The following is a 17,619-nucleotide window of genomic DNA, read 5'->3' on the forward strand; positions in this document are numbered from 1 at the left end:
CTTGTGTGTGTTGTGTGTATGTTGTTTGCTTTCAAGTTGTATCAACCTGTGACGACCCTAAGGTGACAGGGATAGGTTTTCTGCAGTTTGGAGGTCAGGTATCACCAATATGATTGTAATTGCTGTTATTGTGTGCCTTCAAGTTGTTTTTTTACTTATGGAGATCCTATCACAGGGTTTTCTTGGCCAGTTTCTTCAGAGAGGGTTTGCTATTGCCATTCTTTGAAGCTGAGAGATTGTGACTTGCCCAAGGCCACTCAGTGGTTTTTCATGGCCAAGCGGGGATCTGAACCCTGGTCTCCAGAGTCAGTCCAGCACTCAAACTACTGCACCACACTGGCTCTCTAGGGCACGGCTTACACTCTAGTAATTATGCTTACCTTACCACCCTAGAAAATTAAGTAGTCATTTGGAATAATGAAACCTTAGTTGTTTTCTCCTGATCTTAACTTAACTAAAATTCTTAGTTGTGAAGTTCATTCTGAACTGAAGCAAGCTGAGTAAAACTTTCAGATTTGGACTATTGAATAATGGGAATTCCTGCACCTGTTGTTTATATCTAATTATGTTCTAGTAATTGACATATGAAGCTGACCTGTTTCAAGTCAAATTATGATCTAGCTAACTCAGTATTGAACTCTGGATGGCAGCAACTGTTCAGGTTCTCAGAAAGCTCTGAGATTTTTTCCCCTGGAGATCGGGGAGTTGAGCCTGAAACTTTCTGTATGCAAAACATGTAATTTACCCTGGCCATATAGACTTTAAAAAATCTTGATTGCACAAGCAGGCTTTCTGAAGATATTACTAGACCAGCTTACATTTGGCAGTAAAAGAATAAGAAATGGTTGAAGATGTCTTTATCTCCTCCCCCCCCCAAGAATGTGAGAGAGCACAGGACATGTAGGTGTATAGCGAGTATAAATACAAGGGCACACAGAAACTAGGGATGAAGAGTATAGTTGTGGGGGCATGGCGGAGTAAGTCCTGAGAAATTAGCTGGATTGTCAGTAAATGTGGATATAGATCTGTTCCTGTTATTTAGCTAAATGTAGCCACATACATTGATGGGTTAGTGCAGGGGTAGGCAACCTTTTTGAGCTGGGGGCCGGGTTGCTGTCCCTCAGACAACTGGGGGGCCGAAGCCAAAAAATAAATAATTAAATAACTTTTTTTAAAATTAATTAAATAAATAAACCGGGACAACTGTAGGACAAAATTTTCAAATGAAGGACACTTTTTTTTAAAAAAATGGAGGAGACGCAAAAAAAATTGTTGATTTTTAAAAAAATGTTAATATAAATGCATGTTTTGGAGGCTTCTATAGACAATTGCCCCCCTTGCCTGCCGCTTGCCCCCCTTGCCCGCCTCCTCCTGATAGGCCAAAGGCCCCACGCCCTCACACGAGAGGCCAAAAGCTCTGGCAGCAACTGGCAGCAGGACTGGGCGGGGGCCGATCCCAAGGCCTTGCCGGGCCGCATCCGGCCCGCGGGCCGCAGGTTGCCTACCCCTGGGTTAGTAGATTATGCGAGGGGTGGGGGGGAAGGGTTGTTGATCTTTTGAATAGGTTTGAAAGGCTAGCTTTGAAAATGTAGTAAATTTGCTATATGACTTTAAAGTCATGTACTAAATGCTTATTGTATATGTCAGAGATATTTAAACCAGTGAAGAGATCCAGGACGTCAATACTGGCAGCCAGATTGAGAGCATCTGGATAAAAATTAAAGGGGAGGGAAACAATAAGGATGTTGTGGTGGGAGTCCACTACAGACCCCCAAGTCAGATGGAAGAATTGGATGATGCCTTTCTAGAACAGATGACTATACACTCAGAAAGGAGAGAGGTAGTAGTGATGGGTGACTTCATCTATCCTGATATCTGCTGGAAGTCAAACTCAGCAAAATCCTGAAGCTCAAGCAAATTCCTCACTTGCCTCGAAGACAATTTCATTTTCAAAAAGGTGGAAGAGGCAACAAGGTGGTCAGCTATTTTAGATCTGATCCTAACCAACAAGGAAGACTTGGTTAATGGGGTGCAAGTGGTGGGATCATTAGGTGGAAGTGACCATGTTCTCCTGGAGTTTGTTATACAATGGAAAGGAGAAGCCAGGCATAGTCAAACACGCGTTCTAGACTTTAGGAGAGCGGATTTCAGTAAACTTAGAGAAGTATTGAGGGTGATCCCGTGGTCAGAAATACTAAAAGGGAAGGGAGGTCAGGACGGATGGGAGTTTCTCAAAAGGGAGATACTGAAGGCACAATCTCAAACAGTTCCAGTGAGAAAGAAAAATGGGAGGTGTCTCAAGAAACCAGGATGGATGATTAAGGAACTTTCAACCGAGCTAAGTTCAAAACGGAACATGTATAAGAAATCACGAAAAAGAAATTAAAAGAAATAGCAGGCATGTGTACGGGTAAAGTCAGACAAGCTAAAGCACAGACAGACAAGCTAAAGCACAGAATGAACTCTGGCTTGCTAGAGAGGTTAAAAAACAATAAAAAGGGCTTTTTTGGATATATCCGCAGCAAAAGGAAGAAGGAAATGGTAGGGCCACTACGTGGAGAAGATGGCAAACTGCTAATAGGTGACAGAGAAAAGGCAGAATTACTCAACACCTTCTTTGCCTCAGTCTTCTCAGAAAGAAAAAGTGTGCTCAACCTGAGGATAATGGAGCAGAGGACAGAATAGGGGAATTTCAGCACAGAATAACTAAAGAGATAGTACTGTACAGGAATATCTTGTTAATCTAAATGAATTTAAGTCTCCAGGACCAGATGAACTACATCCAAGGGTATTAAAAGAACTGGCAAATGTAATATCGGAGCCATTGGCAATAATCTCTGAAAACTCCTGGAGAACAGGAGAAGTCCCAGCAGACTGGAGGAGGGCAAACATTGTCCCCATCTTCAAAAAGGGGAAAAAAGAGGCTCCCAACAATTATCGTCCAGTTAGTCTGACATCAATACCAGGAAAGATTCTAGAGCAGATCATTAAACAGAGAGTCTGTGAACATCTACATGGCAATTCCATAATTACAGAAAGTCAACATGGGTTTCAGAGAAACAAGTCATACCAGACAAATCTGATCTCTTTCTTTGATAAAATTACTGGCTTGGTAGATGAAGGGAATGCTGTGGATATAGTATATCTTGATTTCCGTAAGGCCTTTGACAAGGTTTCCCATGACATTCTTGCAAACAAGCTTGTAAAATGTGGGCTAGACAATGGATTTGTAATTGGTTTACTGGCTGAACCCAAAGGGTGCTCAACAATGGCTCCTATGCATCCTGGAGAAAAGTGACCAGTGGGGTCCTGCAGGGCTCTGTCCTGGGGCCAGTGTTATTCAACATTTTTATCAATGACCTGGATGACAGAATTGGGGGCATACTTATCAAATTTGCAGATGACACCAAATTAGAAGGAATAGCTAGTACTCCAGAGGACAGGATCAAAATTCAAAATGACCTGAATAGACTAGAAAGCTGGGCCAAAGCTAACAAAATGAAATTCAACATGGAGTAATGTAAGATATTGCACTTAGGGCGGAAAAATGAAATGCACAGATATAGGTTGGGGGGGGACACCTGGCTGAACGAGACTACATGTGAAAGGGATCTGGGAGTCCAAGTAGACCACAAGTTGAACATGAGTCAACAGTGTGAGGCGGCAGCTAAAAAGGCCAATGCAATTTTAGGCTGCATCAATAAAAATATAGTGCCTGGATCAAGAGAAGTAATAGTGCCACTGTATTTTGCTTTGGTCAGGCCAGTTCTGGTCACCACAATTCAAAAAGAACATTGAGAAACTTGAGTGTGTCCAAAGGAGGGTGACTAAAATGGTGAAGGGTCTGGAAACCATGGCCCAAGAAGAACAACTTAGTGAGCTGGGGATGTTTAGCCTGGAGAAAAGAAGGTTAAGAGGTGGTATGATAGCCCTGTTTAAGTATTTGAAGGGATGTCATATTGAGGAGGGAGCAAGCTTGTTTTCTGCTGCTCCAGAGAACACGACCTGGAACAATGGATGCAAGCTACAGGAAAGGAGCTTCTCCCTCAACATTAGGAGGAACTTCTTGACAGTAAGGGCTGTTCGACAGTGGAACATATACTCCCTCAGAGTGTGGTGGACTCTCCTTCTTTGGAGCTCTTTAAACAGAGGGTGGATGGCCATCTGTCGGGGATGCTTTGATTGAGATTTCCTGCATGGCAGAGTGTTTGACTGGATGGCCCTTCCGGTCTCTTCCAACTTTACGATTCTATGATTCTACTGAAACAAGTGTATATGTGGGTGTATGTAGTCATATCTTTCATTTTTTTAAAAAAAATAGGCTGAAGTTGCCGTCGTTGATATGGCCACAGCATCTCCACGGTCTGGAAGCAGTAATAACTATAATGGAAGACTACAAATGCAAGTAACTAGTAAGTAAAAATCAGTCCAATTATGCACTTAATCATTTTTCCTTGCTTTTGATGAATGAAAATAGATTATATTTACCTTTAACTTTTAGTTATCAGCAGTGAGTTGAAATTGCTTCAAGGTAAATGATGCTAAACCAATCATTCAGCCTTTCTGGATTGCAGTACATTCTCTATACCAGTTATATTAAATGGAACATAGTTATATCACATACTTAGTAAAGTGTGTTTCTGAGTCTGTACACATGTTTGTCATGATGAGTAAAGAAAAAAATGTGAAGGAATACTAGTTTTGTAGGTATCCTAATAATCTAGAATGGCTGTGGTCTCTGAGAATTGCTCTTTTTGAATTTCTCATTGGTTGTTTTTTTAATTATGTATGGTCTGTGTTTAGAAAATCATGTAAACTTAAACAGTGCTATAGATGCATGTTTTTCAGCATTTAAAAACATGTATTTTTTATTTCTTTTTTGGATACACTGTCTAGCAGTAGTAAACAAGTAGAACTTGCATCAAAATGTTGCAGTGCAGAGAACGTTCAGCTTTTTAGGAACTGAAATCTGTGCTGTTCACCTTCCCTCCAGCTTATATATTTTTATGCTTCAGAAGTTCTCTTAGAATCTTGACAGGATTTTCAGCTTCTCAGACCCTATCATCTCTTCTCCCTTGCTGACTTAGTTTTGTGCCTTTCTAGCCCCATTCTCCCTGTTTCTGAAAAGTTTCCCAGCATAAGCTGTGAGCTGCTATGGGAGAGGCAGGAGAAGTAGGTGATGAGATATGAAGCAGGGAAGTCACGTACTGTGTGGTGACAACATGGGACAGAAAGGAGAATTTACTGAAAGACAATGGGTGACATTTATGTGTTAATTTAGGTGCATAGATTTGGTTGAGTGGGATGTATGTGAATTGGTTATATTTATGATTTGCATGAAATTTTACCTATGTGAGTGTATTCCTTGAGCTGAAGACAGCTCTCTGCCCCCACATCTGTGACTAAAATAATTCAGAACTATTGCCCAAAGAACAAACAAATGGTGATTTAAAAAAACATGAAAACACAACAGTGCAAACATGTTAGACTGAGGATTTTTTCAAAAAATTGTCTGTGTTGCAATTTTTACATAGGAACAATGTTCCTATTTGGTATTATACTTCTAAACCTTCAATAAAACGAATTCCAGTTGTTCTGCTTTTGAAATAAAGAAGACATGTCAATAACTAGTAGGATGTTCACAAATACACAAACATTTCCATCCACTGTCATTCCTGGTACAGTCGGCCCTTCTTATACACGGATTCAAGCATACACAGTTTGAAAATGTTCAAAAAAAGTATAAATTTCAAATATCAAACCTTGATTTTCCATTTTTATAAGGGACATCATTTTGCTATGTCATTATATTTAATGGGACTTGAGCATACACGGATTTTGTTATACACGGGGGATCTTGGAACCAAACCCCAGCGTATAACAAGGGCCCACTGTATTTAATCATAAAGCAATAGTAATTATCCTTTATTTAAAAGCAGTCTGTTCCATATAAAGCTGTTGAATATACTGTGGGTTCTACCATCTCATGTGCTATTCTTAACTGAAATACTGGAGATTTCTCATCTTCAGATAGTTTTGGGGTGCAGATTATCTGTATCTAGTTTAGTCTGGCTTTGAACCTTAATTTCCAAATTCATGGTGTGCAGCTTTGTATAACCTCAGGCTCTCCAGATTTGTTGATCTGCAATTCATATCCAGGTTGCAGTCCAATATATCTGTAAGGCAGCAGGTAAAACTGCCATAGTGGATGACTTGTGCCAGAAGGTCGAGGAGATAATGCAACTCTTTTAGTTCGCCTGGACTTCTCAGCTGCTTTCTTTGCTACCAATCATGATTTCTTCTGGATTGTTTACCTTATATAGAACTAGGGGGCATTATGTTACATTCATTTCTTCTGGATGAGAGACACAGAAGGTGGTGTGAGAGACACTTATCTGTGCTCTTTAGCTTGTGTGGTGTTTTAAGATCTGTCCAATTTTTATGTGTTTTTTAAAAAAAACATCTACATGAAACTGAAGAAACCACAAGAACATTTGGGCTAAAATGTCACCAGTATGATGATCATATACTGTATCTACTTACTAGTCTAAGAGAGATGATGAAAATCTTGAATAGGTGTTTGGGGGCACTTTGGAGATGGACAAATGATGGAGCTAAATCTTAATTCAGATGAGTGGGCAGGGCCAGCTGATCTGGGTCGTGGATCATAACCATTGTATGGAATTGCAGTCTCATGAAAGAAAAAGGTATGCAGCTGTTGCACACAACTGTCACAACAGGAGCAGGTGACATGGATGGTAAGGTGTGTGTTTTATCAACTTTGACTGATGCATGAGCTCTGACCCATCTGGAGAAAACAGGTAGTTGCTGATTTAGTCCTGTGTTCTGTTCACACAGTTGCCAACCTGATTGCTTTGGGAAACCCACAAGCAGAACCGACAGCACAATAGTAACCTTCCATCTGAGTTCCCCAGCAGCCTCTGATATTAGAGGTAATACTACATCATGACTAGAAGCTATTGGTAGCCTAGATTTGTGTTTAGTTACATCCAGACTATAAAATTCTCTATGTGAGTTTGTCTCTGAATATGGTTCAGAACTTTCATGTGGTAGAGACTGTAAGTAGCCAGTTCCTTGTTTCCACAAGACTAGAAAATGATTAGAAAATAGAACACTGATTATGTAATGACAGCAGTAGCTGTTAGTATACTTATGGTCCAGTTCAGACGTTGTTACCTTTAATGTCCTAAATTACTTTAAAAGAGAAACCTGTTTGTCTGCTAAGATCATTCTCTGAGGCCCTATTCCGAGGTCTGTTGGCAAAGTCCAGAAAGCTGGCAGGTTTGTGAGACATGACATTTTTGATGGTACCTCCGTTATGGAACCCCCTCTTATTAGAAATTTGTGTGATCAACTTGGAAATGGACTGAAGCACGGACAATGGAAGAATGGATTGTTAAGGGTGCTGAATTAACCCAAATTGCTACATTAATTTGGATTCTAAAGGATAAACCTTTAGAAGATTTTTTGTAAGACTGGAAACCGTTATGAACTTTTTGAGCAATAAGAAGTCTTAACGATAAATAAAATAATCTGCAGTTTTGGTTATTAGTAGGTCTAGTAAGTTTGTTTAGTTGGATCTGTAATGGTAGAATAACATATTTCCCCCTATCTCCTTTGTTTTTCTTTTCATTAAAGGTAAAATTGAGGGGCCAGAGCCGTACTGTTCTTTAGTTTGTGTTTTTTCCTTTTTTTATTTCTCTTTCTTTTTCTTCTTTGTTTCTTTATTTTCTGTATGTATTTTCTGAATATGTCATTTTGGTTTTGACTGTATATTAATTTGCTAGTAGTAAAAATAAATCAATAAGTTAGAAGAAATTTGTGTGGTTGTCCTATTATGTAATTTATATGGTGGTTTTCACCAAAGACTTGGCTGTTTTTACCTAATTAATTTGGGGTAGAGTTTGGGAGTTGGAGCAGAAGATATTACTTAGTTATGCATTTGTAACTAAGTCATCACTGTGGCTTTATTGTTGGTTTTAGGTGAATTATTCATCATTTATTTATATATGTTGATAATGAATCATTTGCTTTAGTTTTTACCATGTAAGTACAGTGCGCCTGCGTCATACGCGGCATTCAGCATACGCTGAAAGCCGCTAGGGAGCCCATGGGGTGCAAGGGACGATGCGCCCCATTAAGAATAATGGGGCGTGCATCTGTGGTGCGTTTGTGCTGCTGCGCCACCACGCCATGCATGAGCCCCATTATTTTCAGTGGGGCTTGAGCATGCACATTTTTTTTAATGCGGGGGAGGGGGTCCAGAATGGCTCCCCCGTGTAAAAAAAAAGGGTGCACTGTAGACCTGGGAAGGATATATAACCCTTAAAGCAGTAATTCTTAAATAGTTTGAGGGCCATGACCCGCTTTGATAGTTCAATGGGAATTATGGGCCCTCTTCTCAGAAAAGTGCACTTTTATACAGTTACCAAATTAACCAGAAGGTAATAGAATTTTTCAGGGGTTTTTTGGGCCATTTCATAGACTTCCTAAAGCCTGTCAATTAAGCCCATTCTAGGGAACTGTGAAGCACAAGTTAACAACCCTCGTCTTAAAATAAATGTAGAAAGTGGCTGGGTACGTAGTTTTTCCAAGATAGAATTGTACTGTCTGTGAAAAAGTAACTGCATCACCTGGGTCCATCCAACACAGGCTCATGAGGTTGAGATGGCTGCAGCGGCCAAGAATGTCTTTTTTTTTCAGCGGGTTTGCTAACTATGGGCTGGAACAGACCATCCACAAAGGTTGGCTTCTGGGTGGCTTGGGGGCATGGTGATTTTGACGCCGCACACCCCCAGGAGGCCTGGAAGACATCCAGCCAATCAGATGGGAGCAGCTTCAGGCCACTCCGGGGATGTGGCTTTTTTTATGCCGCACTCTGCCAGAACACCCAGAAGTTGCACCGGGGCCACCTAAGGTGGCTGCAAACCGGCCCAAATAGAAACCGATCTTTTTTGCTCCTATTTGGGTCAGCAGCAGAGGGCGCCTTCGTGATAGTGGCATGTGTTGGCCACAGTCCCAAAATGTTTCAGAGGAGGCAGCTTGAAGCTGCCCCTTCCTGCCAATCTGTTCTGGCCCAGAATCTGTTCAGGGTTTCAGTGGTTCCTAACTTACTGATTGGATTACTGTATTGTGTTATATATTGGATTGACCTTGAAGAGGATCTGAAAGCTTCAACTCTAGTATGAGAGCCAGAACTGTAACCAATATAGCTGGCAGAATCATTGCACCAATTCTGAAAGAGCTGCATGTTCACAACTGAGCCCAGTTCAAGTTACTGGTGCTCACATTCAGTGTTCCACATTGTACCTAAATATTGGCAGGCACATTTCTTCCTATATCAACTTGCCTGTAGCTTGAATTTGTTCATGGAGTCTCTTCCGTAGAGGTATATTATGTGTCAACAAGGTAAAGAGCCTTTGTAGTTATATGGCACCCAGACTATATCAAGGTGCAACTAGTTCCAGTACCTCAGTTCAGTGATGGTGAACCTTTTAGGGACTGAATGCACAAACTCAAAGGTGTTCTGGCACTGCATGTTACCCAGTGCTGGAGGCAGAATGTCTGGAGAGTGAGGTCTCATGGGACTTCTGGGGGTGGGACTTCTGCCCTCTGGGGGCGGGACTTCCATGGGTGGGACTTCCCCAGAGACAGCTAAAGGCATGGATGGCGGAGGGAAGAAAGGAACAGGTGTGCGCCCATTCCTCCTCTCCCCCCTCCCATCTCTCCATGTGCCCTCCAAAATGGCTTCATGTGCCAGAGAGGGCACATGTGCCATAGGATTGCCACCACAAACCTAGTTGATTAATTTCACATGTGCGTATTGTTAATTTTGATTAAAAGGTTTGCTGAAACACGTTGGCCTTCTTTTTTGTGTGTGTGTTGTAGAAACCTAGCCCTATTTTTTTCTATGTAGAATGCCAGGTCGGTGAATGGAAAAACATCATTGGTCCAGGACTTGGTCCTGGATGAACATGCTAACCTGGTTTATATTACAAAGAACTGGCTAGATGAAGCTGGAATGGTTGAGTGAGGATTGTAATCCTCTCCCATCTTTGTCCATCTGGATTTTCTGTACAGCAGCAGGTGTGGCCTGTGGTTGAGGTGGGGAGTGGAAGGGCAGAGTTGCAGTGGTCCATCAGGATTCTATTTCCCTCACCAGTCTGGTGGACTAGAATGTGTGAGATTCTGTTGGTGTACCACCCACCCATTTTGTCTGCTGTGCTCTTTAACATCAAATGCTAGGAGAGATCATCCAGAGTTTTGGGATTTGATGGCACCAGCATAGTGCTGATACTCAACTCTCTCCTGCCTATGTGATTCCAGAGATGCTGACCTAGTACTGAACCAATGTAATGGTCAGTAATGGACTGGATGAGGGCAAATACAGTGGACCCTTGTTATACGTTGGTGTTTGGTTCCAAGATCTGTGGATGCTCAAGTTCCATTAAATATAATGACATAGTAAAATGATGTCCTTTATAAAAATTGGAAAATCAAGGTTTGATATTTGAAATTTATAGTTTTTTTGAACATTTTTCAAACCGTGGATGCTTGAATCTCTGTATAAAAAATCCATGTATAAGAAGGGCCGACTGAAAATTGAAAATCAATCCAGAAAAAACAGAATCAAGAGGCAGATCAAAGAATAGGGACTCTGCCTATGCTGGGGAGGGTTACATTCTCCCTGAAATCTCAAGCCCTGCAGCTTGGGTGTTCTCCTGGAACTCAACTCTGAGACTGGATGCCCAGGTTTCAGCAGTGGTGAGGAGTGTGTTTGCACAGTTAAACTAGAGTGCCATCTCTTCCTGTTTCTTGAGATGTCAACTCTGGCTACAGTGACACATGCCTTGATTACATTCTATACAAACCTGCCAGAGTTTTCAAATTAACCAAGAAGAGCTTCATTTGGCGAGGATTTTAGGGAAAGCCTTCTCAGTAGCTGTTCCCAGTCTCTGGAATTCCTTTCCAGGAGAGGCTAGGCTAAGAAGAAGCTAGGCTGGCCGTCTCCCTGTAGTCCTTTTGCCAACAGGCAAAGAGCTTTTTCTTAAGCAGGCTTTTAAATGTGTAATTAGGGATGCTTCTTATTAGAATATGTTATTTATTATTTATTAAAAATTTTGTATGCCTTTTAAATTATTTTATACTGTTTGATCTGGTGGTTTTTAATTGTTTTTTTTTTAATGTTAAAGTCTCCACTCTGGGAGAAGGGCAGCATATAAATGAAACAAACACATAAATATATTATACCATTGGTACCAAATTTTCTGTAAAAGAAGTAAAACCCATAAACATAGCTAATAATTGAATGAGTCATACCACTGCAGTTGGAATTAAGGACCATGCACTGTCTGAGTAAATGCTGAACACAGTAAAAATTAGTTAACTGAGCTGGGTTCAATGCTTCTGTACAAAAATTGGTTCATTGTTACTCCAGGTTTTCTTCATTTCAACAGTTTAATGTGTGAGATGGAGAATAATTGTGAAATACCTAGAATACAGACATCAATGCTCATATCTACCTGTAGGTTTCAAATTCTCTTCTAAATGAGCTGTTATTTCTGATACAGTTTGAAATGCTTCTGGAATTGTTTGGAAAGCATTTCATTGTAGGACTTACGCATATATGTACATCCCCTCACCCTTGGCCACATCCTGTTGCATATATGGGATGCTTCTGCTTTTTACTTGACATAAAACACATACTGTTGCTGCTATAAAACAACCAGAAACTTAAAAACTCACTGGTCTCTTAGTTTCCTGGATTGCAGCCATTGTATATTTTAATGGGGTGTGTATGCTGGTTCTTTACAGACAAAACAATATCTGATCTTTCTGTATGACATTTGACTGGTTTATGCAAGATACTAGAAAGAAAAATGGTTTAAACAAATGTTAAAATATATACAGTTTGTTCAAGGGTTCATATTAATAACAATAGTCTTTCCATTTTCTGGTGTGGAAGACAGCCAGACGCTATTATCTACTTTCATTTCTTGCTGCTGCTTCAAATTTATCCTTTCTGTCACCTGAATGCTTGTTTAAACAATATCTGGGATGTCTTGTGTTCCCTTATGTTTGTTTTATTGGTTCCTTTTTATAGCTAATCTTAGTTACTGTATATAGTATGTAAGTTGACCTCATGTATAAGTCGAGGGCAGTTTTGGTGCCAAAATCATGGATATTGATATGACCCGTGGATAAGTCAAAGATCAAACACTGGGATATGTTACAAAAGATCTAAAGGGAAAACAAAGCACCACTTCCCTTCCTCCTTCTCCTTCTCTGGACCTCTTGCAAGGGTCACAGTCTCAGCATGGAAAACAGGGAAACAAACCTCCTCTCTCTCTCTCTCTCTCTCTCACACACACACACACACACACACACACCCCAGCTGTTTGTTATCTCTGGCTAAGAAAGAAGGCTGAGGGATAAGACAGAGAGAGAGAGGAGAGCACATGGGGACTCGAACAGGGATGCAAACTCCCCCTCCCCTCACTCTCTCCCTTGCCTCAAGCAGCTGTTTGTTAGCTCTGGCTGTGAGAGAAGGCTGAAGGATAGGACACACACATAGAGGAAAGTGTGTGCAGGGACTCAAAAAGGGAGCTGTTCAAAGATCCCTGGCTACGAAGGAAGTGTGGGCATTTCTTATAGGAATTTTATAAGCAGCATTACCCTATTGCCCCGTATATAAGTTGACCTGTGATTTTGGAGTCCATTTTGGAATATAAATTTCTCGACTTATAGTTGAGTATATACGGTATGTATTTTAATTTGGAGGCAAGAGGTCCCTTGAATGTATTTGTATCAAATTGTAGGAGAGGTTCTGTTGAACTATAAAATCATCTCATACTTTTAATTTTTCTTTAGACGTTTACATGAAGAATGATGCTGGCTATCTTATAGTACAGTTTGTTTTTTTAAATCCTGTCATTTTACTCATTAATATTTTTGTACACATAATATTTTTATACTTTCCAATGTTCTGGAATGGAACAGTCACATGACATTATTTTCCCAATTCAGATACATTAAATGTATTATGTTCCAAAACCAAATACAGTTGGCCCTTCGTATCCATGGGGGATCGGTTCCAGACTCCCCCTCCCCCCACACAACTAAAAACATGGGACCACAATAGATGCAAGCTACAGGAAAAGAGATTCCATCTAAACATTAGGAGGAATGCCCTGACAGTAAGAGCTGTTCAATAGTGAAACACACTTTCTCGGTGTGTGGTGGAGCCTCCTTCTTTGGATATTTTTAAACAGAGGCTGGATGGCCATCTGTCGGGGGTGCTTTAATTGTGAGTTTCTGCATGGCAGGGGGTTGGACTGGATGGCCCTTGCGATCTCTTTCAACTCTATAATCTATGATTGTCTCCAATGGCAGCACAACATGCACATGGCCAGTGGTGTCACTGGGGGGATGTGGACCGCACCAGGTGACACCTGATTGGGCCTGAGGGACACTCATGGGGAAGATGGACCTTGTGTCCTGTCCTGCACTGCAGCCATCATTGCTCCCACCAGCCTCCAGTGACGTGCTTCAAGAGCTCCCTGCACCCACAGCAAGGAAAAGGGTTCCTTCCTCCTGCCTGCTGGCCATCCTGCTGAATGGCTCCACCACCACCACCACCGCAGGCAATTGAGCTGAAACGGTGAGCCTTTCTCCCTCCTCTGCCTTCTGGCACTGCTGATGGTAGCCCTCCTCATATGCCACCTGCGGGTGAAGAGTCTGACTGGGTGCCGTTCAACCTGGCTGGGATGGTCATGCCACTGAGCCTGCCACCGGAGGTGGGTGCGGCACTCTACCATGTGCCGGTCTCAGGAGGAGCAGCAGGAGGGGTGCACACTTTTTCTCCTGGTGGTGTTTGAGGCAGTGCTCATCCTTTGGGTTATTGCTTCATCATTTCAATATGGAAGTCTTCTCCAACGCTTTTGGATACTGTAAATCCTTCTGTTCCCAAGGACAGTGTGAGGACATTCATAGAAGAGATTATGAGAATGGTGAAGTCATTAGACTTGGCTGTAATGCAGCTGCAAACACAGATTGATGATCCAGTTTTCCACCATGTCCATACATAGCCTACTGTTCCAGCTGCTTTGCCCCTGCTCCCATACCTTCTGCCAGTCTTTCACGACTCTGGATAATTCCTTCTTTCATGCCCTTTACATCCAACAGGATAGAAGCCCTTTACCAGGGGTCGGCAACCTACGGCCCGCGGGCCCTGTAGGAGTGGCCCCAGGCCGGCCCTGCCACCATTTGCTGCCGCCTGCGCGCTCCTTCCCCACCCCTCAGGGCTGGTCCCCTTCGTCCTTCTCCCCAAGCCCGTGGTTGCTCCACAGCCACGGGCCTGGAGAGAAGGAGGTGGGGGTCCGCAGGAGGAGGAGGAGGAGGAGCAGGGAGGAAGGGAGGAAGGAAGGAGCAGGAGGAGGAAGGAGGAAGGAGCAGGAGGAGAAGGGAGGGAGGGAGGAGGGATGAGGAAGAAGAGGAGGAAGAAGTAGGAAGGAAGGAGCAGGAGGAGAAGAGAGGGAGGGAGGAGGAAGGAGGAAGAAGAGGAGGAAGAAGGAGGAAGGAAGGAGCAGGAGGAGAAGGGAGGGAGGAATGAGGAAGAAGAGGAGGAAGGAGGAAGGAAGGAGGAGGAGGGAGGGAGGAAGGAGGAAGAAGAGGAGGAAGAAGAAGGAAGGAGGAGGAGGGAGGGAGGAGGAAGGAGGAAGAAGAAGGAAGGAGCAGGAGGAGGAGGGAGGAGGAATGAGGAAGAAGAGGAGGAAGAAGGAGGAAGGAAGGAGCAGGAGTAGGAGTAGGAAGAAGACATGCACACGTTCTGAAGGTGAGACAGTGTGACTTTCCAAAATGCATTTCTGTGTATTTTCAGTGCTTTCAATGCTAAAAGGCCTGTTTTTACAATGAGAGTGGTAGTGATGATGATGACATATCAGTTTTAGAGATATGCACTCTTTCTGAAGGTGAGACAGTGTGACTTTCCAAAGTGCATTTCTGTGTATGTATGTAAAAGTATGTAAAAGTTTATTCGGTCATTGACCAGCAAACCATTTCTGTGTATTTTCAGTGCTTTCAATGCTAAAAGGTCTGCTTTAACAGTGAGAGTGGTTTCGGCCTTCCCCTTCGGCCGAAAGGGCCCCTTGGAGCCCATTCGGCCAAAGGAAAGGGCCAAGGAGGAGAGGGCAGGCACACGCCTCCTCCTCCCCACGAGGCTTTGGCAGCCCTGAGGTGTCCTTCGGAGGATACCTCAGGCTTGGCAGAGCCCCGAGGACAGGAGCAGGGGCCGCACGCCTGTTGCTCCTGCCCCTCACGGGCCCTTACTAGTTCTCTGAGAGGCAGCTGGGGGCCACGGAAGGGCAGGAGGAGCAGGCGCACGCCTGTCACCCCCTCTCCCAATCCCCCCCCTTCTAGCTGTCTCTCAGACAGCTGGAGGTCGGGAAAGGGAGCAGAGAAAGCCCCGCCCCAGAGGGTGGAAGCTCCGCCCCCAGAGGGTGGAAGCTCCACCCCTGGTATGTGGCCCTGCCCCCGGAGGGTGGAAGCTCTACCCCCCTCCCCTGCTTCGGCCTCCCAGTTGTCTGAGGGACAGCAACCCTGCCCCCGGCTCAAAAAGGTTGCCTACCCCTGCCCTTTACAGAGTTTAGGGTTGTGACATTCCATGGTTTGGTCAACACCCTAAACCAAATTCAGTTAAATGCATCTGTTTTGAGTATCCTGAAAACAGATGAGTATCCTGAAGGTTACACTTGATACCAACTGACAAAGAGGGTAAACAGTTGGATCAATGGGCAAGACGTTTTACTCCTCTGCTGCCCTCATTTCGAAAATCTCCCAACTATCCCACATGTAAGGGTGTGTCTCACCAGCTGCTCTGGGAGAAACTAGCTCCCATTTTCAATAAATTGTTGTTTCTCCAGTCTGAAGCTCATAAATTGGCTGGACAACAGATCTCGACTTCCTGCCATATGGCAGACTATGGTAGCAAAGCTCTGCTGGAGGTGTAGCATGACTAAAACATGCTTGTCTTTGGTCTTCTGTGTTTTGTGATCAGGTGCATTTAGTGATTGAACATCTTCCCTTCAATGATGTTGGTTTTTCAACACTGATAACGATGCAAAACTGAAGCACACTCAGAAGATGTGGTCCACCATAAAAATGGATGGGTTCAGTCCCCTGATACAGTTTGGTTCTAGGTCTAGGTCTGCATGGTACAGATACGGTTTGACCTCAGAGTGTGTCTACAGTCCCACTCATGCTGGATATCATTGTCCCCTTCCACTGCTTTCCGCTTTGGGGCAGATGCTGACGACCCCTGCCCTCAATTTAAGTCTATAAATTCCTTTTTTTCTCCCTTTCACAAATTTTATTTATATTTAACAATATAAATTTTCCATCTCTCTCCTAATTCATATTAAAAAATAGAAATACCACTCTGTCAAATCTCTTTACATCTGCAATTTTCATTCTATTAATTTACATATTATAGTCTTATTCATCTCATTATTAATCCAAAATTTAACTTGGTCTTTCGATGGTTTAAATTCACCAATATTTTGACATACAGTGGTACCTCGGGATACGAAATACCCAGGTTACGAAATTTTCGGGATACGAAAAAATCCCATAGGAAAACATTGTTTCGGGTTACGAATGTTTTTTCGGGTTACGAAAAAACTTTTGGTGCTTTTTTCGGCTTTTTCGCACGGAATCGCGGCTTTTCCCCATTAGCGCCTATGGCAATTTGGCTTACGAAGGCTTTTCGGGTTACGAAAGCGGCCGCGTTACGAATTAATTTCGTAACCCGAGGCACCACTGTATAAAAGTAACAAATAGCTTCTATGTGATACCAAAAAAAGTTCTTCTTTTATCTTTTGCTAATCCTAACTTAGAAGTTAACTTCTCTGATGGGGGTATAGTCCATATCCTGTTTAGCCAATTCTTAATTGATACATTCCCCCCCCCCCCGATGTTTTGACAGTTTCTAGCCTTGGGCGTAAGATATGAGGTATCCATGTGATAAATCCTTATTCTCAATTTCAGATAGAGATATTAATAATGCTCCCTTAAAATGGACTTTCTCCTTATCCATCTTATCATGTCTTATCCATGAAATAACTTAATCCCGAAATCTTTGAATCTTTCAAATTCTTTTTAAAAAAGGATGATTCAGTCTCTTGATCCATCTTGGTTCTAAGTTCAGGTCCGCATGGTCGAGATATGGTTTGTCTTAAAAGTATTCTCCCTCAAGCATTCTTCATACCACACCTCTCTCAACCATGCTACTTCAAGAAGTGGAGATTGTCTTTCAAAAAGGGGCCATTTAGTCCTTCTTAACTTCCTCAGGGATTCTGTTACTCATTGTAACCAAGAAGGAATGGAGTTTTCCAGCAGAGAAGGTTAGAATCCCCTATAGACTGGGATTGGCTTCTCCCATCTGCTTCTAGTGGGCAGGAAATGAGAAAAGACCTTCCTGACCTGAAGTGGTATGGGCAATCCCCAAAGATTAATCCTTTTCCTGCCTATGCTCCTAGCAGGACATGGATTTACTTGCTGATTGCTTTGCCTTGCCTGGATTTACTTTGGACTCCCTTGCCT

General features: G+C 42.6%; 1 protein-coding gene across 4 annotated transcripts in view; it reads left to right on the top strand.

Annotated features, from left to right (window-relative positions):
• Positions 1–17,619, top strand: part of WWP1 (WW domain containing E3 ubiquitin protein ligase 1) — a 73,883-nt gene that overhangs the window by 11,372 nt on the left and 44,892 nt on the right. For all 4 annotated transcript variants that reach the window (XM_042462940.1, XM_042462941.1, XM_042462938.1 and 1 more), the window contains one exon: positions 4,322–4,412. In XM_042462940.1, the coding sequence (XP_042318874.1) occupies positions 4,343–4,412 (70 nt within the window). In that variant the 5' untranslated portion in view covers positions 4,322–4,342. The remainder of the gene's footprint in view (positions 1–4,321; positions 4,413–17,619) is intronic.

The sequence above is a fragment of the Sceloporus undulatus genome, chromosome 4, assembly GCF_019175285.1.
Source record: "Sceloporus undulatus isolate JIND9_A2432 ecotype Alabama chromosome 4, SceUnd_v1.1, whole genome shotgun sequence".
NCBI lineage: Eukaryota > Metazoa > Chordata > Lepidosauria > Squamata > Phrynosomatidae > Sceloporus > Sceloporus undulatus.